We start from the raw sequence: 25,182 nt of genomic DNA on the forward strand, positions 1-25,182 counted from the left end.
ATTGGGACTGTCATATACATGCCATTATAATGAGAACACTAAATGTAATAAAACGTTGTGAATTCAATGTTTAGCACCGTTTCAGCGTGTTGTTGTGAGAATAGCGCGTCCAGAACAGGGATTAGCCTACATTATGACCAGCACAAGTTCGATAATGCATTCACGTCATTTTGTGCAGATAAGTCGTAATATAAATATCTAATTAATCCCATATGATGCGTTTCGTTCGTGGATTTAAACAACCTGCTAGAAAAGTTCTTCAGTTTTTGCCGGTGCTCGTTCTCTTCAGCTTCAGCGCGCGCAGATTAAACAACAATGCAAAACATTAAAAGCTATGATTGGGACTGTCATACAATTATAATTGTATTCACTATTGTAATACATTTGTAAATTCTTTGGGTTTGCATTCTTCAACAACCGTTGAGTTGATTAACCTTCTAGCAATCAACCTTCTCTTCAGCTTCAGCGCGCGCACAGCAATGTAATTTGAAACAGTAACTAAGCTATGAAAGATGTTTACTATCAATGTAATATTAAAAATGTTAAAAAAAATTCGAAAACATTGCGTTATAATTAATAACTAACATTATTTTGTTCTCGTATTATTTTCATCAACGATATGGTTTGATTAAAATATTTTTTTCTTATTGTCCGTGCGGAGGCGATTCCATTTTATTGATCCATGGGACATGCATTTTGTTTCTTTATATGCAGCCCAATGTTATCCAATGACTTGTTTGCATTATTTATGTATTTTATTTTTTGTTAGGCAATAGATTTTTTGATAACACTTTACAATAAGGTCTCATTTGTTAATGCATTAACTAACAGAGAGCAATAGCCTTTGTTATTGTTAGTTAATAAAATATGTGCGTTCATGTTAGTTCACAGTGCATTGACTAATGTTAACAGATACAACTTTCTTAAAAATGTTTTATAAAATTGTTGGGTCATGCTAACTAATGCTAACAAAATTAAACCTTATTATAAAGTACCATTTTTTTATAAAGAAAGTTGTCCACATGAGTGTAAAATTAATTTTAAAAGATAAGGAATCTTACACTGGTTCAAACTAGGCTATACTGTATTGTATAGGTTTGATTTATGTTAAAAGTGTTTGAGACAAGGCTTTTAATGGTGAGCCTTTTGTTATACAGGCTATCAAAGTATAGAAAAATTTGTATTTAGATTTATCGGCCAATATATCGGTTATCGGCTTTCAAATGTAAAGAATTATCGGTTATCGGTATCGGCCAAAATGTTCATATCGGTGCATCCCTAGTAATGATAAAAATTAAACTTTCATATATTTTAGATTCATTGCACACCAACTGAAATATTTCAGGTCTTTTATTGTTTTAATACTGATGATTTTGGCATACAGCTCATGAAAACCCAAATTTCCTGTCTCAAATAATTAGCATATCATGAAAAGGGTCTCTAAACGAGCTATTAACCTAATCATCTGAATCAACTAATTAACTCTAAACACCTGCAAAAGATTCCTGAGGCTTTTAAAAACTCCCAGCCTGTTTCATTACTCAAAACCGCAATCATGGGTAAGACTGCCGACCTGACTGCTGTCCAGAAGGCCATCATTGACACCCTCAAGCAAGAGGGTAAGACAGAAAGAAATTTCTGAACAAATAGGCTGTTCCCAGAGTGCTGTATCAAGGCACCTCAGTGGGAAGTCTGTGGGAAGGAAAAAGTGTGGCAAAAAAACGCTGCACAACGAGAAGAGGTGACCGGACCCTGAGGAAGATTGTGGAGAAGGACCGATTCCAGACCTTGGGGGACCTGCGGAAGCAGTGGACTGAGTCTGGAGTAGAAACATCCAGAGCCACCGTGCACAGGCGTGTGCAGGAAATGGGCTACAGGTGCCGCATTCCCCAGGTCAAGCCACTTTTGAACCAGAAACAGCGGCAGAAGCGCCTGACCTGGGCTACAGAGAAGCAGCACTGGACTGTTGCTCAGTTTTGCATGTCATTCGGAAATCAAGGTGCCAGAGTCTGGAGGAAGACTGGGGAGAAGGAAATGCCAAAATGCCTGAAGTCCAGTGTCAAGTACCCACAGTCAGTGATGGTCTGGGGTGCCTTGTCAGCTGCTGGTGTTGGTGCACTGTGTTTTATCAAGGGCAGGGTCAATGCAGCTAGCTATCAGGAGATTTTGGAGCACTTCATGCTTCCATCTGCTGAAAAGCTTTATGGAGATGAAGATTTCATTTTCAGTGCCAAAACCACTGGTAAATGGTTTACTGACCATGGTATTACTGTGCTCAATTGGCCTGCCAACTCTCCTGACCTGAACCCCATAGAGAATCTGTGGGATATTGTGAAGAGAAAGTTGAGAGACGCAAGACCCAACACTCTGGATGAGCTTAAGGCCGCTATCGAAGCATCCTGGGCCTCCATAACACCTCAGCAGTGCCACAGGCTGATTGCCTCCATGCCACGCCGCATTGAAGCAGTCATTTCTGCAAAAGGATTCCCGACCAAGTATTGACTATTGAGTGCATAACTGAACATAATTATTTGAAGGTTGACTTTTTTTTTGTATTAAAAACACTTATTTTATTGGTCGGATGAAATATGCTAATTTTTTTAGACAGGAATTTTGGGTTTTCATGAGCTGTATGCCAAAATCATCAGTATTAAAACAATAAAAGACCTGAAATATTTCAGTTGGTGTGCAATGAATCTAAAATATATGAAAGTTTAATTTTTATCATTACATTATGGAAAATAATGAACTTTATCACAATATGCTAATTTTTTTAGAAGGACCTGTAGATGTCATTTGAAAGCTTAGAGTCAGAACTTTACAATGCATGTAGCCAATTTGATTAACTCCTAAGTAGTGCTGAGTTATTTGCTGATCATTTAAAAATTCAAAACATCATACCGCTCAGATAGTCATGTGTCATTTGAAAGTTCTTACTGTTATGATGATAGCAGAAGAACCCAAGCGCAGACGGTAGACAATTACACAACGTTTATTATAACAGAAAAACAGGGGAAAATAAAGCCCACGAGGGGGCAAAACAGAGGCAATACAAACGAGGGATAACTAAACTAGATAACACTAGACAAACACTAGACTATAAAACAGCAAATACAAGATCAAGACGTTCTCCAAAGACAAGGTACTCACAGGTAGACTCTCACAAAGTGTGACACAATGAACCGGCACAGGACAGCAAACACAAGGGGATGAAATAGGGGAACACTAATGACAAAGACAGGTGAAGCTGACTAGACAATAATGACGAGACGAGGATAACAAGGGGGCGGGGTAACGTAACGAGACAACACAAGCACATGGATCAAAACACAAGACCATGTGCTTGCACACAAAACATGATTCTGTCATGATCCTGCCTCAAGACTAGAGAAAATCAAGGACACGAGGGCAGAATCATGACAGAACCCCCACCTTAAGGAGCGGCTACCAGACGCTCCTCAAGGGGACATCAAACACGGGACATGACAGACTGAGACATCGACACAAACCAACAAAACATGACAAATAACAGTAACGGCAAACACGAAAACACAACAACAGGGTTAGGATGAAACATTAAAAATAATAAACAAGGAAGAGGTGGCGGAGGAAACACAGAGTTCATGGGGGGTGGTCCAGGGTGGATGGGTGTGCTGGGGGTCTTAGGTCCACGGGATGAGGGCTTGGGACGAGGATTCCGGGCGGACTTGGGTGGAGGCACTCGAGGAGAAGCCATAGGGGAACTAGACTGAGACAGGGTGACACGTGGAGAAGCGCTGGGGGAACTTGACTGGGACAGGGAAGGAGACAGCACAGGACAGGAGACAGGGTGAGAAGTAATCGACTCAGACTCAGATGTAGTGCTCATATTAAACTCGGAAGCGCTCTCCTGTGCAGTACTCTCAGGAGCTGGAGCAGCGAGCTCGGAAACAGCTCTCTCAGAAGTTAGCTCAGGAACTGTTCTCTCAGCAGCGGGTGCTGGGACCGCCTTCACAGCGGCGGGCTCTGTGACTGCAGCGGGCACTGTGACTGCAGCGGGCTCTGTGACTGCAGCGGGCTCTGTGACTGCAGCGGGCTCTGTGACTGCAGCGGGCTCTGTGACTGCACTCGCTGGAGTGGGATCTGGGATGGCGCTTGAAGAACGGGAGGCTCCCCTCTTCCTCCTCTTTCTCCTAGGTCGAGAAGCAGAGACCATCGCCGGAGCTGAGACGGGTTGGGGAAGCACGGCGGCGACTGTGTCATGCGAAGGAGGGGTTATCTCTGGCAGGATTGACTCCGACGCTGAGGACTCTGAGGGAGAGTCCCACGAGGTTCGCCTCCCTCGTTTCCCTCGAAGACCGAAGGGGGTAGAAGAAGTGCCAGGAGTAGTGAGGGAGCCAGCCTGGTCCCCAAGTGTCGCGACGCCTATCATTCGACCCTCGGGAATAGCTGGCAGGCAGGCAGAAGGTGGAGAGCCCGTGGAGGAGCCCTGCTGCTCCTCCTGACACAAACAGTCCACCATGTCCCGAAACGGGCGGTGGACCAGCCTCTCCCGTTCAGCCAGAGGAGGGGGAACATTGAGACCTGCGATGAGGTAACGGTTGGTGAGGATCTCAGGTAAGAAAAGCCTCCTTGCTTCCACGGCCTGGGCATATCTCCTCAGGGACCTCTCTCCCTGGGGAGGGAAAGGAAGCTTGCCCAACTTGCTGTCGGCGATGGCCGACTGCCACCACAATTCCTGGTCAGTCGACTGTCGAATAGCAGGAAAAGACATACAGTCTGCTGGGTTCTGTTTTGGCCGGTTCATTCTGTTATGATGATAGCAGAAGAACCCAAGCGCAGACGGTAGACAATTACACAACGTTTATTATAACAGAAAAACAGGGGAAAATAAAGCCCACGAGGGGGCAAAACAGAGGCAATACAAACGAGGGATAACTAAACTAGATAACACTAGACAAACACTAGACTATAAAACAGCAAATACAAGATCAAGACGTTCTCCAAAGACAAGGTACTCACAGGTAGACTCTCACAAAGTGTGACACAATGAACCGGCACAGGACAGCAAACACAAGGGGATGAAATAGGGGAACACTAATGACAAAGACAGGTGAAGCTGACTAGACAATAATGACGAGACGAGGATAACAAGGGGGCGGGGTAACGTAACGAGACAACACAAGCACATGGCTCAAAACACAAGACCATGTGCTTGCACACAAAACATGATTCTGTCATGATCCTGCCTCAAGACTAGAGAAAATCAAGGACACGAGGGCAGAATCATGACACTTACAGAGTAGAATATAACATGAATAATTGTTTTGGGCTTTGACTAAAATTGAGCAAGTTTTTGTACGTGAAGCCCATTTTCGCTCGTAACTTCATGGAACATGCATAGATCAATGGAACATCATTACTTGTGTGGATGCTCCCGATTGAAATGAGTCCATTAGAAATGAGTCCATCAATAATCCATTGCATCGATCACAAGATATTCCTCACGGTGGAACAACAATTAAAAAAATACCTATTATAGGGGGTGTCAAGGGCTAAACAAAAAGGCTACCTTGGTTCCAAATGCTGTAACTTTTGATTACTTTATGCTTGCTATTTTGATCCAGATGCAGCTCACATGTAGTGAAACTTCACCAAAAAATAATTTCCCTTCTACCTTATTTGCTTACTGAGTAATTGCATGTCAAATAAGAAATATATGTAAAATAATAATAATAAAAAATATATATATATTTGTCTTTTCTCAGCATGAGAATGTCCAAATATAATGATTTTCTCCCCAAAAAATAAAACAAAAAGTTTTCTATTAAACGATACCATTACCTATTTGACTCTCCTTGCTATAGTTTTGGAGATGTGAGTCTTTACAAAATGTTAATGTTTATTGCATTATTATTTTACTGTTGTGTGTTATTCTGATGGGGTTTTGTCTTTGTGTGCATGTCCCTATGCACCGTCTATATACAAGCAATGGTCTTGTTTTATAGACTGGCCACTTAATAACGAACTGATTCATCATATGGCTTTCCATTTAAAACACATTATTACATTAAACAATAAGTTAGACAGTTAATAGTCATAAAACGCTGAGTTAAACTTTAAAACACTACCAAATGCACGAATCTAATATAATGACACGCATATGATTTCTTTCAAAATTGTTTCACTTAAGACATAACTGACTGTCTTTATGTAAATACTCGCCAAGACTTGATATTTTGACATATCTGTGTGTATATTTGACCATATAGGCGCGCGCCTGAAACCCCAATACTTTGCTCGTCCGTCTCGCAGCACGCACACAGAAAGCGCTTGGGGATCAGTCTCTCTCTTACGCAGTTTAATGCACTTTTAATAACTCTTTTTAAAATAATGTCCAGCAGTAGACTTTATTTCACGACTGTCACTTGGATGATTTGACTGATTTGCTCGTTTAGGCTTTTAACGAGGGGCGATTTGACCAGTCAGCACAGACATCTAGTAGGCAGTCATTGCTGTATTACGAGAGCATAAAAGATCATGATCTCTACGATTCGCTTAAAAAGTAGATCATGGACGTCTTCAAGATCGATCACGATATAAAAACGTCAGATCGCCCACCCCTACTTTAATGCATATAAACCTGTTGTAGGAGACCTCCAAAACAAAATTAAGAACCTTTAAAATAGCATAATAGGGGCACTTGGATCCTCTACTAATACTTATTAGTTATCATAGTTCAGGGTTGTTGCTGACTACAGGCTCCCATTACAGACCTACATTTCCCAGAATCCTCTTACATCATTGTTCCCTCCCATTCAGGCTCATTCTCTTCTATCCTTCCCTCCTGTTCCATTTCTCATATATCTGTTTGCTATCATATTATCTTAATAAACCTACACACACACGTACATGCTCTTGCAAATGAGGTGTGTTTGTGCGCGTGCTTTTCATCAGGGTTAGTCTGATAATCCATGCCATCTGTGCCATCTCGATGCCCATTGTGTGCTCTGAACAGAACAAACAGCCTCAACACGGACTGCTGTTACAGCTCAGCAAGACAGAGAGACAATTCACACAGAGACAGATCGGAGATGAGAGACCGTGAGAGCGACGTCTGTATGGCTAAGAAAATCAGGAGTCTGTGAAGAGGTTCTGACTGTTGTACTCTAGAAAAAAAGCTTTTCTTCTAGCTCCGTCCTGCAGCACATCATGGGGGCATGTTTTCTTGTGTTTCCGGGTCTGTGTGTTGTCTTCTGTCTCTCTCTTTCTTGGCTGTACCTGACAGTAGTGGAAGGGATTTTAGAACAATGTTATATAATGTTCGCTTGAACAAACTCTGTATAAATGTTTTTTTTAAATCCTCATTTTGTTGTTTAGTTGGTCTTATAGGCTTATCTGCACAGGCTGTAGATTTGACCTACAGGCCTAAAATTATGAAATGATTATTCATCCCTCTGTTTTTTTTATCTTTGCTCATAAAGCTGAGAATGGGCTGAGCTGACAGGGCTGTTTGGTGGCACACATAGCTGTCCAATCATATTTTCCTTTCAGTAAACTAATACTCTGATGTTTAATTGTAATAAGAACTGATTGGTTACCCTTTGCCCTTAATGGTTGCCTCCAGCACATCAGTTGTTCTGCCAGCCTGTAACTAAGACACATCTAGGTTATCTGCCATGTTCACTCCAGTGTTTGAGTTGAAGAGCTTTATGGGCTGTTTTTAAAGCACTTAAAATTAAATGGCTACAACATACACATCTTTTAAATAATAAAGGTCTGGCCAAATATTTTTAGACCCTTTGTAATTTGTCTGCCCTGAAATGAGGAAATTCAGAATCTAGGATGTAGATTATAGAATTACACCAAATGGATGAATAAACATTATTACAGAGTATAAAGTAAGGCAATCCCAAAATAGCTTTTATTTGTACAGTAAAGTTAGTAAGTTGGTATGAGCCACCACAGTCATCAAATTTAGTATTGGTGGTATTTTGGGTTAAGGTTATGGAAACTAGTTACCATGATACAGTAAATAACAAATACTAACATGTAGCCTACTGTTAATAAAAAAAATTTCATGAAGCACATACAAAAGACCTGAATCGGAAGCGATGTGATCTGTTTTCCTGCTTGGTCACATAAAGCCTATTAGGTGGTGACTGTGACAGAACTCCCCCCCCTCCTCCTCCTCCTCCCAGCAGGCGCGTCCTCGCGCCGTACAAGGTGAAATAAGGGTGGGAGGGATGCGTTCTGTCTGTCCTGGAGTCCTCCCCCGGAGGGTTACCAGGGACCGATGACTCCAGGTGGGTACCGGCAGTTCGGGAGACCAGGCTGGAGACGACCCTTCGGGCGGCCATGGCGGAGACCTCCCTTCGGGCGGAGACGGTCTGGCCACTGTGGCAGAGGACGTATAGCCCCCCATCACCCCCCCCCCCCCAAAAATTTTTTTTTCTTGGGTGGAGTTTTGGGGACAGGCCTAGGGACAGGCCTTGAGGGTTCAGGCGGCAAGGCGGCCATCTTGGCCGGAGGTGAGGGTTCAGGCGGTGAGGCGGCCATCTTGGCCGGAGGTGAGGGTTCAGTGGAGGCTGACTTGGCGTGAACAATCTCTGGGTCGGTGGGCATGACGTGAACAGTCTCTGGGTCGGCGGGCATGACGTGAACAGTCTCTGGGTCGGCGGGCATGACGCGCATGCTTGGCAGGACTGACGTGAAGCGCAGGCTCGGCAGTGCTGACATGGAGAAGCTCAAGCTCGGCAGGACTGACGTGTAGAAGCTCAGGCTTGGCAGGACTGACGTGAAGTGCAGGCTCGGCAGGACTGACGTGTAGAAGCTCAGGCTTGGCAGGACTGACGTGGAGTGCAGGCTCGGCAGGACTGACGTGTAGAAGCTCAGGCTTGGCAGGACTGACGTGGAGTGCAGGCTCGGCAGGGCTGACGTGGAGCTCGGCAGGGCTGACGTGGAGCTCAGGCTCGGCAGGGCTGATGTGAAGAAGCTCAGGCTCTGTAGACATAAAGTGAAGAAACTTAGTCTGCAGACATGAAGTGAAGAGGTTCAGGCTCGGCAGACATGACGTGAAGAAACTCAGGTTCGGTAGACATGAAGTGAAGCCACTCAGGCTCGGTAGACATGAAGAATCTCAGGTTCGGTGTCAAAGTCTATTAAGGGAATTTCTTCCGGACCTTGGACGAGGACAGGAACAGAGGATTCATGCGGGATACTGGACGGGTGGTCTTAGTGGGATGAGACCCTGAACAGGTGGTCTCGGCGGGACGAGACATGAAGTAAAGATCAAGTTGGTCAGGCAGGACGTGAAGATCAGGCATCACGTGAAGAGCAGGTGGTGATGGTGGTTGAGTGGAGATATCATTCTCAGCCTCACCCACAGTGAAGGCTGAGCCACTCAACCTCAGCACATGATCCAGGTACTGAGCTAACGTACCTGGGATCGCTGCTGCTGGAGTTGGTTGGTGCAGGGGATAGTCCAGTCCAAGCCCGAACACTTTAATAAGGGCGCCATCTGTTCAGTTGACCAAGTGTGAAAGCTAGAAAATCTGGCACGTATTCCTCGATTGGACGGCCATCTTGGAAACAGGTCAGTAGACAATCGGTAGAAATTGAATCGGTGCGGGAACTACCCATATTAAATTTAACTGGTCGGTTCTTCTGTCACGGTGTGGTGTAGGAAGGTGAAGACGATGAGTCAGAAGGCTCCAATTAAAAAATATAATAAGATTCCAACAGGTACAGACAGGCAGGATGAACACACACTAATTAGAACTAAGAACCGACAAAGACTGGCTGAACTGAAAGGAACTAAATACAAACACAGGCTGTGTCCGAAATCTCCACTCAAACCAGTACTCCCTAACCCCTATGTAGGGGGTAGGGAGTAGAGCACTATATAGTGAGCTCACCAGCATAATAGAAACACCACTTTCGGACACTACTCGATCGTCTCTCGGCGCCGTTGATTAAACGCGCCATCATCTGTCAGCTGGTGCCGAGCCAGCTCTGGGCTAAATAGATTTTTTTTTTATATATATAAATACATTACATTATATTGAGCTTATTTCTCCAAAATTGTCAAATTAAAAGTCATTTCTGTCCGTTTCTGTTATAATGCGTTACTCCACACATGATTATAACTTATAAACATAAATAAAATTAATACACATATTTCATATATTTTATTTTCGCGCCACACCGTTTTCTCTTGCCTGTCGACATTAGGAAAAAAAAAACAGATCTACATTATCAAATATCTTGCTCATTATACTCTTAATAAAACAGCTTTTAGACTCTGTGGAGATGCCACTCAATATTCATCTTTTTTGTTTGTTCTCGTGATTCAGAAGATTTTGCGGATTAGCAAAAGAAACAGGATTTCTAGACACAGAAAACGACGTACTGTTCTTGCTATGCTAGCGAGACGTCGTCAAATTGTAAGTTAAAGATGATGATGCTGATAGGTCTTTTACGATCAGCGCAATGCATGATGGTATGTAGGGCTTGGGTTAGTGACCATCGGTTGTACACTACTTTTCAAAATGCATTCTGGGATACATTGAGTGGACTATATAGGGTATAATAATCATCACTATACATTCGGACAGCACTACAAAATGGCGAGCTCACTATATAGTCCACTATATAGTGAGTAGTGGGAGATTTCGGACACAGCCACAGATTAACAGAAACCAGGTGACACAGATGAACACTGATTGGCAGAACACAGGTGATGCAGATGATGATGAGTGCTGGCAGGTGAGGGTAATGGAGGTGCAGGTGTGGGCCAAGGAGGATGATGGGAACTGTAGTGCAGACAGAGACTAACACATGACAGAGACGATGACAATTAGGTGGTGTTTTTTCACAAATAAAGTAATTGTTTAAAAATATGTGAATAAAAAGGAAGTAAACACTGTAACACTCAGTAGGCCTAATCTGGTAATTTCGTGCACACTGGTAGCCTAATCATATTTTTAAAAATAAAGACAAGGTAACGCTAGTTTTACATACAGCACACTGTGAAAGCGATATGAATATGACACAGTGGGCAACTGGATATAGCACAGCATATTTTAAAATGAAGGATTTAAAGTTTTTCGATCGCGTCTCCTGTGAAGCTGATCTTCTGTTCGCATTCACTTACTTCGCACGGGCCGACCGTCACTCGCAGTAACACGTTTACGCAGGCTACTAATGCACACTTCACAAGATCTCACAGGTGGATTCGATTAAATCTGCAAGGTTTGTGAAATTAAATGTTTATTATATATTCAGAAATTTGTTTAAATTATGTAGATGCACATTTGCTGAATCTTGACGATAAATGATAAAGTATTTTAGCCTGATTGTTTGCCTTTTCTGTTACAAATAAAAAAGCAAACAATATAAAATTTACTTTCTTTGTTTACCAGTTCTGTCTATAACAAAGTATTAGATATGACTGACAGAGATCGTAAACTAATGAAGATGGAGAATGTGAGTGAGCGCTGTGTGATCAGGCGCTGGTGTTCTCAGCGCCGCTCGTCAAAATAAAAGTGTGGAGCGCTGTCAATAATAAAGTCCCACTTCCAACACATCGGCCCAACAGAAAAAATTTAGGCATTGGCGATATATCGGTCGACCACTAATTTTAACCGCAAAAACACATTCTGTGTGAACCGCCTCAAGTTACGAAAAAAACCATTAGAATAATGACACTGATATACAGCCTGACATCAACTCATCTGATAGCAGATACTGAACCATGTCATGCACAAGATGCTGCAAAAGACACGAGTGCAATGATCAAACACGTCAGCCTAGCATGTTTACATAGTAAAACAATGGAAAAGTAGTGGAGTGGAAAGGAAAAATGCGTTCTGTCTGACAGTAGAGCAAAGTCTTTGCAGAAGAGTCAACAGCTTTCCAGCATGCCTTTCAAAATGAAAGTCTTGCATCAGAAAAACTTTTAGAATTTTTTGTTTCTTTGACTACACACTCCGCAACCCACTCAAAACGGTCTTGCGACCCATTTTTATGTAATAAGTACTTTAGCATAGTAAAGTATGCTAATTAGTGTACTTTTTCACAAGGGTGTTATCGCACATAGCATACTATTGTTAATTAATAATTATAAGCTAAAAAAAAGCTATAAAAGCTATAAAAAAAATAAAATAATTATAAGCTGATAAGTATTGGGCAGAAAGTCAAAATCGATGCATCCCTAGTATGGATAAAATTTTGAGTATGACCAGTCCAGTTGTTATTACTGCTTTTAATTAGTCAGTTATGGTTTGATTATCATGTGGGGTTTTTTTATCCTCTGAACTTCTTATTAGGGTTAATTGTAGGACTATTTCTTTACGTCCGGTCTCATAAAATTGGGTGAGTGTGTTTTTCTGTCAAACTTTTTTGTCTATATGTATACTGAAGTGTATTAAGGGCCCCTTATTCTTGACAGGCTTATTTAATGCATGAAAAATACAGTGTGTGTGCGTTTCTGGCTTGGACTGTCTTTTACTATTAGCACTTACACAGTCTCTCATAGGTCTGTGTGTATGGTTTCCTTGGAAACACTAATGTGTAGTGACAACAGGCTATAGGTCAGTGGTGGAGTTGTCATTTGTTGTATCATAAACGCACGCACACATAATGTATACAGGAGTTCAGTCACACACTCACAAAGCAAATTCAACTGCTGCACAGTTTCATTAATATTACTATGAATTTGATATAAAAACATGGCCTGAAAGTAAAACACCAATCACTTTGATAAAATGATCTGGTAGTTAAACCCTTACACACACATTTGTTAAATGTCATCATTTAAACAATGACATCACCTTTAGGCACGTGAAATACTAACTGAGCTTGGGCACTACCAATTATGGCTTTCGAACTGCGTGTGTGTGTGTTCAGGAAGGATACTTAACCTTTGAATCCCCTACTTCACACACACTCAGTTGTTTTTGTTAGTGTTCTCTTCATTGATATCTGTTGTTATGAAAGCACCTCCTTGTGTTTAGTTAGGGTACTACAACAACAAATGTAGCATTAAGTGCAATGTGAAGTCATGCTTTTTGCATAATAACTTCTCTAACCTATTTTTTTTTTTGAAGTGCTAGTGTTAACTGAGCTGTCTTTTTTTCTCTCAGATCTGTCGAAGAATCGCTTGATTGACATCCCGTCAGAGGTGTGTCATCTGGTCTCCCTGGAAACACTGAATCTTTATCACAACTGCATCAAAGGCATTCCTGATACCATCATCAGCCTTCAGTCCCTTACCTGCCTAAACATCAGGTGAACATCACACTAACACACACACACACAAAAGTTAAGACATTTTTTTACAAATTGGATTAAAGATAACCATATTTATTGCCAAGATGAAAACTGAACACCACTCGCTCAATTTAACATACAACATAAATTCAATAAAATAAATAAATAAAATTAAACATAAAGGTTTTTTTTTACAACAATTTAGCATATTACTGTTTAAAACACTTATCAGTGCATATTGCATATTGGTTTACATATAATATTTAAAAACAGCGTAAAAAATATTTGTGGTACACTATAATTAAAAAAATTAGAGGTCGGTACATTTTGTTTTTAGAGAAATTATTGAGGATGCATTAAATTGATCAAAAGTAGCAGTAAAGAATCTATAATGTTACAAAAGATTTGTATTTCAAATAAATGCTGTTCTTTTGCAAAAATAAGCAGCAAATTTGTTTTTTACTGTTTTCAACATTGATAATAATAAGAAATGTTTCTTAAGCACCAAATTAGCATATCAGAATGATTCAGAAAGATCACGTGACAGTGATGCATCAAATAAATGCAACCTTGGAGAGCTTAAGAGACTTCCCCAAACTTTTGACCAGTACTATAATTATTGTGTTAGCATTCTTTTCCGAATATAATACATAGGATTATTAAATAACATATAGGACAACCCAAACTTAAAGTGCATGGCATATAACATACTGCAGTGAAGTGAACCAAATAAACATGTTTTTCCCCTCTGGTTGTCCTTCCTGCTTCTGTTCACATCTAATAAATGTAAATACAGCCACACACACACACACACACACACACACACACACACACTCTCTCTCTCTCTCTCTCTCTCTCTCTCTCTCTCTCTCTCTCTCTCTCTCTCTCTCTCTCTCTCTCTCTCTCTCTCTCTCTCTCTCTCTCTCTCTCTCTCTCGCTCTGTTTGAGTTCTCTCTCTATAGCCAAATGTCTCCTGCAGGATGCCTGATATTCACACTGAGTTAATTAGCAATGGAATTTATTTTGTAAGAAGTTAATGAAGCACTAAGTTTTTGAATGGTTGAGAAGAGTGAACATAAACTGGAGATGGAAAAGCAAGCAGAAAAACCGAGTGAGGTCATGAAAAATGGATGGAAGATAATCAGAATATGGAAGCACCAAAAAAAAGTGAAAAGACACTCGCACACAGATTTATATATTTTTCCTCTAGTACCTCCTTCAACACACACACACACACACACAGAGAGAGAGAGAGAGAGAGAGAGAGAGAGAGAGAGAGAGAGAGAGAGAGAGAGAGAGAGAGAGAGAGAGAGAGAGAGAGAGAGAGAGAGAGAGAGAGAGAGAGAGAGAGAGAGAGAGAGAGAGAGAGAGAGAGAGAGAGATTTATGTCTATGGGGACTTTCCATAGACAATGATTTTTATATTGAACAAACTTTATATTCTATCCCCCTACCCCTAAACCTACACACACACACACAGCTAAAATAAAAATGATATTTGTCTGTCATCCTCTAGTCATAACAGGCAAAGTTTGTCTTCTCATGAACCCATGAACAATTCCCTGAAATCAGCCTTTTTCCTGTTTAATATCATATTGACAGAAATTATACCGTTACAGGAAAACAGATTATTTATCATTTTATATTTGGATATCAATCTTTTATGAGTTAGTAATGCACATAAGCCTCTCTTCAATGCCACAGCTGTTGTGTAATAATTTTATTATAGTAATTTCACACATATACTGTACATTTAATCATGTTCATATACAATGGGTCTAAAAGTCTAAGAATACTAGTGTAAAAGCTTTATTCTTTTATTAGGGCCCGAGCACCGATGGTGTGAGGACCCTATTGGAATATTATTATTTTTTTCCCTGTTACAGATTATATTAGCATCACAATAATTTAAAAAAATGTAACTTAAATTTAACGTAATTTTATTTTCAGATACACTTCAGGTGTACACTTCTAAAAAAAAAGTGAATTTTAAATATACAGAAATATATAAAAATAACTAAATAATGTAAAAATGTCAAAGAAAATATATTTTCTTTATATATAAAGAAAATATATACAGTATATAATAATATATATATATATATATATAATATTTCTTTATATATAAAGAAAATACTAAGAGGGTAGGCGAATTAAAAGATTACAGCTGTTACAGCACATGCTTTTCAAAAATACAACACAAGGTAATCTGATAAAAGCTTCCAGATTTTTCAAAATAAATATAACTTTTCAGTATTGATCGTAATTTCATTGTCACCTAACCAAACATCAAATGTTTCTTGTTCACAATTTCTTAGTATTTACTATGTCCATATATATTTAACATCTTTAATGTTTCTTTTTCCCATGTTTTTTTTTACGTTTCTTTTATGTCCAGGTTCAAATTATAATTTGATTCTAACATTTCCCCCCCATTTTGATAAATACATGTTGTCTTTGATCAGTCAGAATGAAGTTTTCCAGATAAGTATTTCTGCTTGAGTAGCAGCATTGAGAAAGATGCTATAACGTGTTTTGTTTAAATGTTACGGTGCTGTAGCCGGAACCAGCTGTCAGTGCTGCCAGCGTGTGTGTGTGGTCTTCCTCTGCGAGTGCTCAACGCCAGCAATAACAAACTCAACGCACTTCCAGAAAGCATTGGCCAGCTCACCAATCTCATGGAGCTGGTAAGCGTGAGCGTGTGTGCTGTACCTCTGATGTCTGCATATATGCATGAGATGTTTGCGATACTTGTGATATCACCCTTGTTGACTCACCCTTTCTCGACTTGGCTCATATCTGCCTATGTTAAATGCACTGCTTTTCACTCTTTCCAGTTTTTATTCTCTGGTAGTTCTTCTCCCTGTCTTTTTTCTCTTGCTCTCTTTCGTAACCATAAAAAAGAACATGCACAGACCAGGATTTGTGGGGCTGTGTTAGGTGGGAAATGGCCCCTCATACTTTCCAACCAAATATAGTACAACAAGTGCTTAGTACTTAGTGTAATGAAAGGTTTGTGCGGAAAAGTTGTGTTTGAGAAGAAGATAAACATGCAACTCTAAAAAATATTCTCTATCTTTTTCTCCTCAGGACGTAAGCTGTAATGAAATCACAGCTCTTCCACGCCACATTGGCCAACTCAAAGCTCTGAGGGAACTCAATGTGCACAGAAACCTTCTCTGTGTTCTACCAGAGGGTGAGTCTGGAATCTGTCTCTGTGTGTGTGTGTGTATGTATCCCTCCTCCAACCTTCTTATCTCTGCAGAAAAGATTTCACTACTCATCACATTACCCATAAAAACATCCTCCGGTAGCTCCACAGCTACAGGAAATCTAGCCCTTGTTTGACCTCTACTCCACCAACCTTCTTATTCACGCCCTCTCAGTGTCATAAATTAAAGGGAGGTTAGTTCACCCCAAAATAAAAATTCTGTCATAATTTACTCACCCTCATGTTGTTCTAAACCCAAAAGACTTTAATTCATCTTCTTCAAATCACAAATTAATATTTCCCCCCCTTTGAAAGTCCACGCGAACAAAACTTTGATGCCTCAAAATGTTCATAAAGACAATGTAAATGTAACTGAAGTCTTCTGAAGAGACAAAATTGCTTTATATTTATGAACAGATTAAATGTAGGCTTTTATCAAACATAAACATTGACTACGTTTACATGCAGCCAATAACCCGTTCAAAACCGGGATATTAGCAATAACCCGGTCACGCACGGCTATGTAAACACCGGCAAAAACCCGAATATGCTCATATCCCGCATTTTAAAAACCGGGATATTATACCTGGGGTACCCCTTTTCTAACCCGAATTTTTGGTCATGTAAACGTGTATCGGCATATCCCCATCAAAAGGAACATAGATTTGTGTTCTGCGCATGTTCTATTCGCAAGGAATCTTGGTCTTTTGAGTAGAGGAACTTAAATTCTCGACGCATACAAAAACGTCTCTGGTTACTCACGTAACCGTAGTTCCCTGAGAGGAGGGAACGAGACATTACGTATGGGGAAATCCATTTTCCTCGAATCATGAAGTCTGATAGAATAACTCTTTTGCTTGCAAATAGCCAATGGCGGTCCCGCCATCACCTGATTGGCTGACACTGCTCAATATAGGTGACGGCGGGCGCCAAAAACCTCAGAATCTTAGCTGAACGAGAGTAAGGAGACTGAGAGTCCCTCCCACACGGCAGGTTACCTAATGTCTCGTTCCCTCCTCTCAGGGAACTACGGTAACGTGAGTAACCAGAGACGTTCCCTTATCGAGTCGGTCTCTCGACATTACGTATGGGGAACAATAAAACCCCCGCCGCGTGGGAGAAACCCCGCCCAGCTCTCAGGAACAGACACCGGACCTGGTTGAAACATCTATTGGCACAGAGCCAACTCGGCATCTGCACCAACGAAGGCCCCTCCCATCAAGCTAAGCACGCTGAACTGAATGGAGGGAGATTGCAGCAAGTGATTGGTGCTTAGGAAAATACTGCCGGCTATGAATGCGGACATAACAAAGGGCACAATATAGTGAACATGATAGCTATGCTAATAATAACTCGCACTGTCTGACGACTAGTCGAACCGTGGCTAGAGCGCGCGCCATCGGGGCAGTCTAGCCTAGTCCAACGACAGCTCAGCTTTCTCTCCCTGCACTGACAGACATGTGGTGCGAATGAAGGGATATTCAAGTTATAGAATCTCGCGAAGGTATTACGAGACGACCAACCTGCCGCGAAACAAATGTCTTGAATAGACATGCCTTTCGCCCACGCCCATGATGACGCCAAACTCCTAGTGGAGTGGGCGTGCACCCCTATAGGGAACGGCTTCCCGTGAAGCATAAGCCAGCCAGTGCACAGCCTCCACTATCCAGTGAGATAGCCTCCGTTTCGACAGCGCGCCGCCTCTTAGCACCCGCGTAGCAGACGAAGAGCTGCTCTGAAGTTCGAAACTGGCTAGTTCTGTTCACATAAGCACGCAGGGCACGCATGGGGCACAAGCGTACTTCTGAGACTCTGAAACACTGACCTCATCCGGGCAAAATGCTGGAATTGCAACCACCTGGCTTCTGATGAATATACGCAGTAGATAATAGCCCCATAATAGCATAGCACCTCAGTAAACAACAAACACATAGCCGTAGCTACAACTGTGAGTAGACGAGTTAGCACAGAATAGCCAGTTGTACTGAAGGAAACGGGGCAACATAACAGCATAGCACATGTACGTAACAGCATCGGTCGCTGTAGCGCATCCATGCATGTACATAACGCAGCATAAGTCGCCGTAGCGACAGAACTGCGTAGAGACAGAAACTGAGATGTACAGTTCGATCAGGATGGCTAGCTGCACGGAAACGGGGCAGCATTACAGCATAACACATGGTAAATTGCACATCCGTGTACGTACATACATTCAGAAACTGTGAGTATGCACAGTAGATTAAGATAGCTAGTTTTGCACTGAAAGAAACAGAGCAACAAAATAGCAACACGCGTCCTTATACGTACATAAGTGCAGTGTAGTCGCTGTAGCGACAAACTGAATATGCAGTTAGATAGGATAGCTGGTTGTTGCACTGAATGATAGAGGGCAACATAACAGCATAACACATCAGAGTGCACATTTTAAACATCTGTGTGTATAATGCAGCTCAAGTTGCTGAAGCGACCGAAACTGCATGAATATGCGTACACAATGGTCCATTACATTGAAGGGCAGCATAACGCTTCAATATCTACACAGATGCAATGCAAGTCGCCGTAGCGACGACTGAGACTATGCACAAGCATAGTTACATTTTTGTGTACAAAAAACACAGCGTCAGAGGCATAGCGACATCGACTGTAAATACGTAGTTAATCGGAATAGCCGGCTGCACTGAGGATACAGGGCAACATATAACGGCATAAATCATAGACACATATCAATGTACATAACACAGCGTCTGTGGCATCGCGCAACAACTGTGACTACACAGTAAAAGAGTAGCCAGTTGCACTGAAGGATACAGGGCAATATATAGCGGCGTAATAGTTACACATATCAGTGCGTTGTGTGTACACAGCGTCAGTTGCATCGTACAACAATTGTGAATACGTAGTGATCAGAATAGCCATTTGCACTGAAGGATAGGGCAAAATATGACGGCATAGATCATAACACATATCAGTGTGTAGTGTGCACAAACACAGCGTTAGTTGCATCGCACGACAACTATGAATACGCACTGCGTAGTAATCAGGATAGCCATTTGCACTGAATGACACAGGGCAATATATAATGGCATTAATCATTACACATAACAGAGTGCGGTGTGCACAAACACAGCGTCAGTTGCATCGCACGACAACTATGAATACGTAGTAATCAGAATAGCCATTTGCACTGAATGACACAGGGCAATATATAAGGCATAAATCATAACACATATCAGTGTGTAGTGTGCACAAACACAGCGTTAGTTGCATCGCACGACAACTATGAATACGCACTGCGTAGTAAACAGGATAGCCATTTGCACTGAATGACACAGGGCAATATATAATGGCATAAAACATTACACATAACAGAGTGCGGTGTGCACAAACACAGCGTCAGTTGCATCGCACGAACTGTGAATACGTAGTAATCAGAATAGCCATTTGCACTGAATGACACAGGGCAATATATAAGGCATAAATCATTACACATATCAGTGTGCAGTGTGTACAACGTCAGTTGCATCGCACGACAACTGTGAATACGAACTGCGTAGTAATCAGAATAGCCATTCCACTGAAGGATACAGGGCAATATACAACGGCAAATTCATATAGTGTGCAGTGTGTACATAAACACAGTGTCAGTTGCATCGCGCAACAACTGTGAATACGTACTGCGTAGTAACCAGAATAGCCATTGCACTGAAGGACACAGGGCAATATATGGCATAAATCATTACACACAACAGTGTGTAGTGAGTACGTAACACAGCGTCAGTTGCATCGCACAACAACTGTGAATACGTACTGCGTAGTAACCAGAATAGCCATTGCACTGAAGGATACAGGGCAATATACAACGGCAAATTCATATAGTGTGCAGTGTGTACATAAACACAGTGTCAGTTGCATCGCGCAACAACTGTGAATACGTACTGCGTAGTAACCAGAATAGCCATTGCACTGAAGGACACAGGGCAATATATGGCATAAATCATTACACACAACAGTGTGTAGTGAGTACGTAACACAGCGTCAGTTGCATCGCACAACAACTGTGAATACGTACTGCGTAGTAACCAGAATAGCCATTGCACTGAAGGACACAGGGCAATATATGGCATAAATCATTACACACAACAGTGTGTAGTGAGTACGTAACGCAGCGTCAGTTACATCGCGCAACAACTGTGAATACTTACGGTGTAGTAATCAGAATAGCCATTGCACTGAAGGACACAGGGCAATATATAATGGCATAAATCCTTACACATAACAGTGTGTAGTGAGTACGTAACACAGCGTCAGTTGCATCGCACAACTGTGAACACGTACTTGCAGTAATCAGAATAGCCATTGCACTGAAGGACACAGGGCAATATATAATGGCATAAATCCTTACACATAACAGTGTGGTGTGTACGTAACACAGCGTCAGTTGCATCGCGCAACAACTGTGAACACGTACTTGTAGTAATCAGCATAGCCATTGCACTGAAGGACACAGGGCAATATATAATGGCATAAATCCTTACACATAACAGTGTGTGGTGTGTACGTAACACAGCGTCAGTTGCATCGCGCACCAACTGTGAACACGTACTTGTAGTAATCAGCATAGCCATTGCACTGAAGGACACAGGGCAATATATAATGGCATAAATCCTTACACATAACAGTGTGGTGTGTACGTAACACAGCGTCAGTTGCATCGCGCAACAACTGTGAATACACACTGTGTAGTAATCAGAATCGCCATACAGGGCAATGAATGCTGCGGCGGGGGCTGGGCGCCAGCCACCGGGAAAGCATTGACTTCTATATGAAATGGTATAGCTCGTCCGCGGCATCATGCACGGGGACATAGATAGCCATCTCCTCGGGTTTCCCCGAGCTTCCGCTCTGCGATGCGTCTCCCGTCTATGAGGCGGGTAATAATGTTGGGGAGAGAAGCTCTTTTGCTGAGACATGTAATGTACCTTGTTATTGAAACAGAACACAGCGGTTTCAGAAACAACACATTCGTCGAACTCTGGGCGGGAACACGCCCTCTTCGCACCGGTCCGACGAACACGTCCCGCGCTCTTTCCTCCCTGACACGCACATCAGGAGCGCTGTTTTTTTTTTTTTTTTTTTTTTTTTTAGCGACTTCCTGAACTGCCTCTCGCTTCAGCTTTACGGCCCGCGCCGAGGCCACCTTTCCGACGGCAGCTCCTTGGGCGCTGTCCACTCCAGCACCATATCTGCCACCGCCTCAGTGAGAATGGCCATAAGCTCCGCATCCAAAGAGGCGAGGGCGCCTTCAGACGGAGACTCGGACCATTGGCGTCGTCATCGTCGTAACCGCACGAGATAATTCCCGTGCTTCCTCAAGAGGGCGGTAAATGGCCTCAAGAGTAACTCACGGGCTCTGCCACGTGAGGATGGCGTGGACCTTGGGCCGACGTCAGCGCCTCAACAGAACCCGCGAATGGAGATCTCTGCCGTCTCCCGGTCCGCGGCTCGAAGGCGGCAGACTGGGGAGAGGCAGGAGACACAAGGTCGTCGCTACGTGTAACGGCCAGCCTTGCACGAAGGATCTGATGGGAAGCTCCTTACAGGCGGGACATCCCGATCCCTCGAGTGCCGCCTCTGCGTGGTCCCGACCCAGGCACAGCACACAAGTTGTGTGGGTCCGGGGATTCAATGGGTCCACCACACGGGCGACAAAGAGACATAATATAATCCACCGGAACGCGAGAGGGGAATTAAAACTCCTTAATATACTCCGCTCTGAATGCGTACATCAACGGTGAAAACAGACTCGAGTGAAGAAAAAAGATTCTGAGGTTTTTGGCGCCCGCCGTCACCTATATTGAGCAGTGTCAGCCAATCAGGTGATGGCGGGACCGCCATTGGCTATTTGCAAGCAAAAGAGTTATTCTATCAGACTTCATGATTCGAGGAAAATGGATTTCCCCATACGTAATGTCGAGAGACCGACTCGATAAGGGAACCCGCATGCAGTATACCGGAAGTAAACATGGCGAGACGCAGCACAGTGGTGGTAACGGGTATCGTGGATAAGTGTGGCACAGCTCCAGCTACATTTCCCATATCTTGCTCACTTTCTCTCCTTCTATTAATGAAGACCATGAGGCACAGTAGTGTCAAGTGCTGCTGGTGGGTCAGTACCAGCACCAAAGCGCAAACAAAGGCGATCGCTATCTGCCCCGAACTATACATTATCCGCGTGCTACTGTTGTTGTTGTCTTTGGATAGAGGAAGAAGAATCGGAAATGACGCATATTGCGTTGTCCGTACGTCCAGACGCTAACCGTGCGTCGCCGTTTACATCGGGATATTGCAATTCCATGTAAACAGGAGTAACTCTCTCTGCTCACGCATGTAAACGGGTTATTCCTAATGTTTCAGAAACCCGAATAGTGACCTTAACCCGACCATAACCCGAATATTGGCTGCATGTAAACGTAGTCACTGATTAACACACATACATATAGAGCACATCAAATATGGTAAGCAAACGCTCAAATGTGCTTGCTTGATGCGCAAGAACCAATGAGGTTTGTTCTCAATTCATATCGAATACTTTTATGATGTCTTCTTGTACTTTTTAATGTGCTTATGTTTCGGCGGAATGGACATTCAATGGAGGAACAGATAACTTAATTTGTGTTTCGAAGATGAAATGAATACATACATGTTTGGAATGATAAGAGGGTGGGTGAATGATGACAGAATTGAAAGTTTGGGGTAAACTGACATGTTAATGCAGTTACGACACCCATTGAGTGCATTCAAAATGCTACTTTAGTATTCAAAATACTAAACATCTCATGCTTTTGCTAAAGCCAGTTTTAAACACTATTTCCCAGTCTGACCACTACATCCCTACTTCGTCCATTTTTTTCGGTAAGCAATAATTTTGGAACAACAGATTCACTACATATTGTAACAAAGCCAAATAAAACGCTCAACCTCATGTTGTACTTACAAAATTGTTGTGTTAATGGTAGTTTATATAAGTTGTTCTGAAGAAAAGCTGACTGCCAAGAACATAATCGTAAAGTGTGGGTGTGTTCCTTTAAAAAACGGCGAGAAAAAGTGCTAAAATTATTACGTGAGCCAAGTATTGTCTTAAACGGGGCTGGAGTTACATCAACAGCTTATCTTGGCAAAAAAGATCTGTGGCTGAGATTTTGCAGCTCAACTAATTATTCAGCTAAATTATGCTGGCAGGTTATGAAAAATACGTAATGTTCTCTCCAAGCACATTGTACCAAAATTATCTGGAGCTGAAGCTTTAATATAGATTGCCTGAGAGATCAACTTTGATTTATTGCTGTTATTTAGTAAAGTTTTTCTGGATTTAAGATGATATAGTCTGATGTAAGCTTTTTATTACCAATCTTCCAAACACTGAATATCTCTTATTTGCTTTTCAAAAGCTGTTGTGTCTTTTCCTGTTTCCCTACTGTTTTAAAGTGCCCCTATTATGCTATTTTAAAGGTTTCTAATTTGTTTTGGAGGCCTCCCCTGGTGTATTATAACACACAGGCTTCCATGGGCTGAAGCCCAGAGGCCTACACTGGGGAGGGACCTACTGGCTGCAAGAAAATTATATATTTCAAATAATATATGTTTCAAATGTATATATGGGAGTTTACAGCAGTGACAAATGCATTCTATAAACAAACTCACACCCGTCAAATTTCAGGACTCGCAACAGCATTTCTGGTGAAGCCCTGCTGTGTGAACGGACAGGACTAGACATCATAGAGTGCGAGAGAGATGCTCTGCACTGAACGCGTGTTCAGTATCTTACAAAAGTGTGAATATAATCTGCGTGTCATCTAAAGGTTTTAGATCAGGTTAATGTGTTCCATCAGTGCTGCTTTATGCCTGCTACAATCCTATAAGATCATTACAAATCACACTGTACGACATGGATCTAATAAACTTGGGTACGTACGACATGTATGTGGACTGTACGATGATGACACCTATTGAATCGTAGGCCACGACGCAAGTTAGTATAGAAGAATAAAACATCATCAGCATGCGCTAGCAGGATTAATCACACTTTGGCAATTGTGTTTTTTAATGTGTGCTAAAAAAAAGAGGAGGAAGCAAAAGAGGAGAATATGGACTCGGTCATGGCTAGGGAAAAGAGGCCAACTTGGCATGCCAATTTTGGCAGAGCTTTGAGGTAAGTAGTTTTAAGTTTTAGCACCATGTCGCGTTGATCAATACGCCATTTCGTGTTGCATCTTTATTGGCTTGTCAGTAGACGTAGGTTTTAGCAGAAAACACACTGTGAGATGATCATGCTAAACTTCCGACTCTGTCAGAAAATCATCGCAGGCTATCTTTGGTCGCAAGACCGTGATCACAGCCTTCTTTGAAGCTCTGTCACTGTACGACGTAGGACCACCGTTTAGGAGCTTAGTCACCTTTCGTCTGGAACAGAACAAACTCATACAAAGTGTACCGGGCATTAAAGTCTCAATCTAATCTTCAGGTCAGGAGATTTTAAATCTGGGGACAGAAAAACAAGAATCTCAATTTTGCTTAAACGTAATATAAATTTCAAAAGGCTTTGATTTAATTAAATAAACGTGAGCACTGCATGTTTCCAAGTAAAACCGTGGTGCTGCTGCACATTATACGTGCTCGTGCTTTTTCTTGATTGCAGTTTGCAATCCCTATTAGCCCATATTT

General features: G+C 42.0%; 1 protein-coding gene across 5 annotated transcripts in view; it reads left to right on the top strand.

The window, feature by feature from the left end:
- The window catches only part of lrch1 (leucine-rich repeats and calponin homology (CH) domain containing 1), a 74,304-nt gene that overhangs the window by 14,615 nt on the left and 34,507 nt on the right, over positions 1-25,182 (top strand). For all 5 annotated transcript variants that reach the window (XM_056252016.1, XM_056252018.1, XM_056252017.1 and 2 more), the window contains exons 2-4: positions 13,125-13,269; positions 15,811-15,937; positions 16,341-16,446. In XM_056252016.1, coding sequence (XP_056107991.1) covers positions 13,125-13,269; positions 15,811-15,937; positions 16,341-16,446 — 378 coding nt within the window. The remainder of the gene's footprint in view (positions 1-13,124; positions 13,270-15,810; positions 15,938-16,340; positions 16,447-25,182) is intronic.

The sequence above is a fragment of the Rhinichthys klamathensis genome, unplaced genomic scaffold, assembly GCF_029890125.1.
Source record: "Rhinichthys klamathensis goyatoka isolate OS25496 unplaced genomic scaffold, OSU_Roscu_1.1 h1tg000090l_1, whole genome shotgun sequence".
Taxonomy (NCBI): domain Eukaryota; kingdom Metazoa; phylum Chordata; class Actinopteri; order Cypriniformes; family Leuciscidae; genus Rhinichthys; species Rhinichthys klamathensis.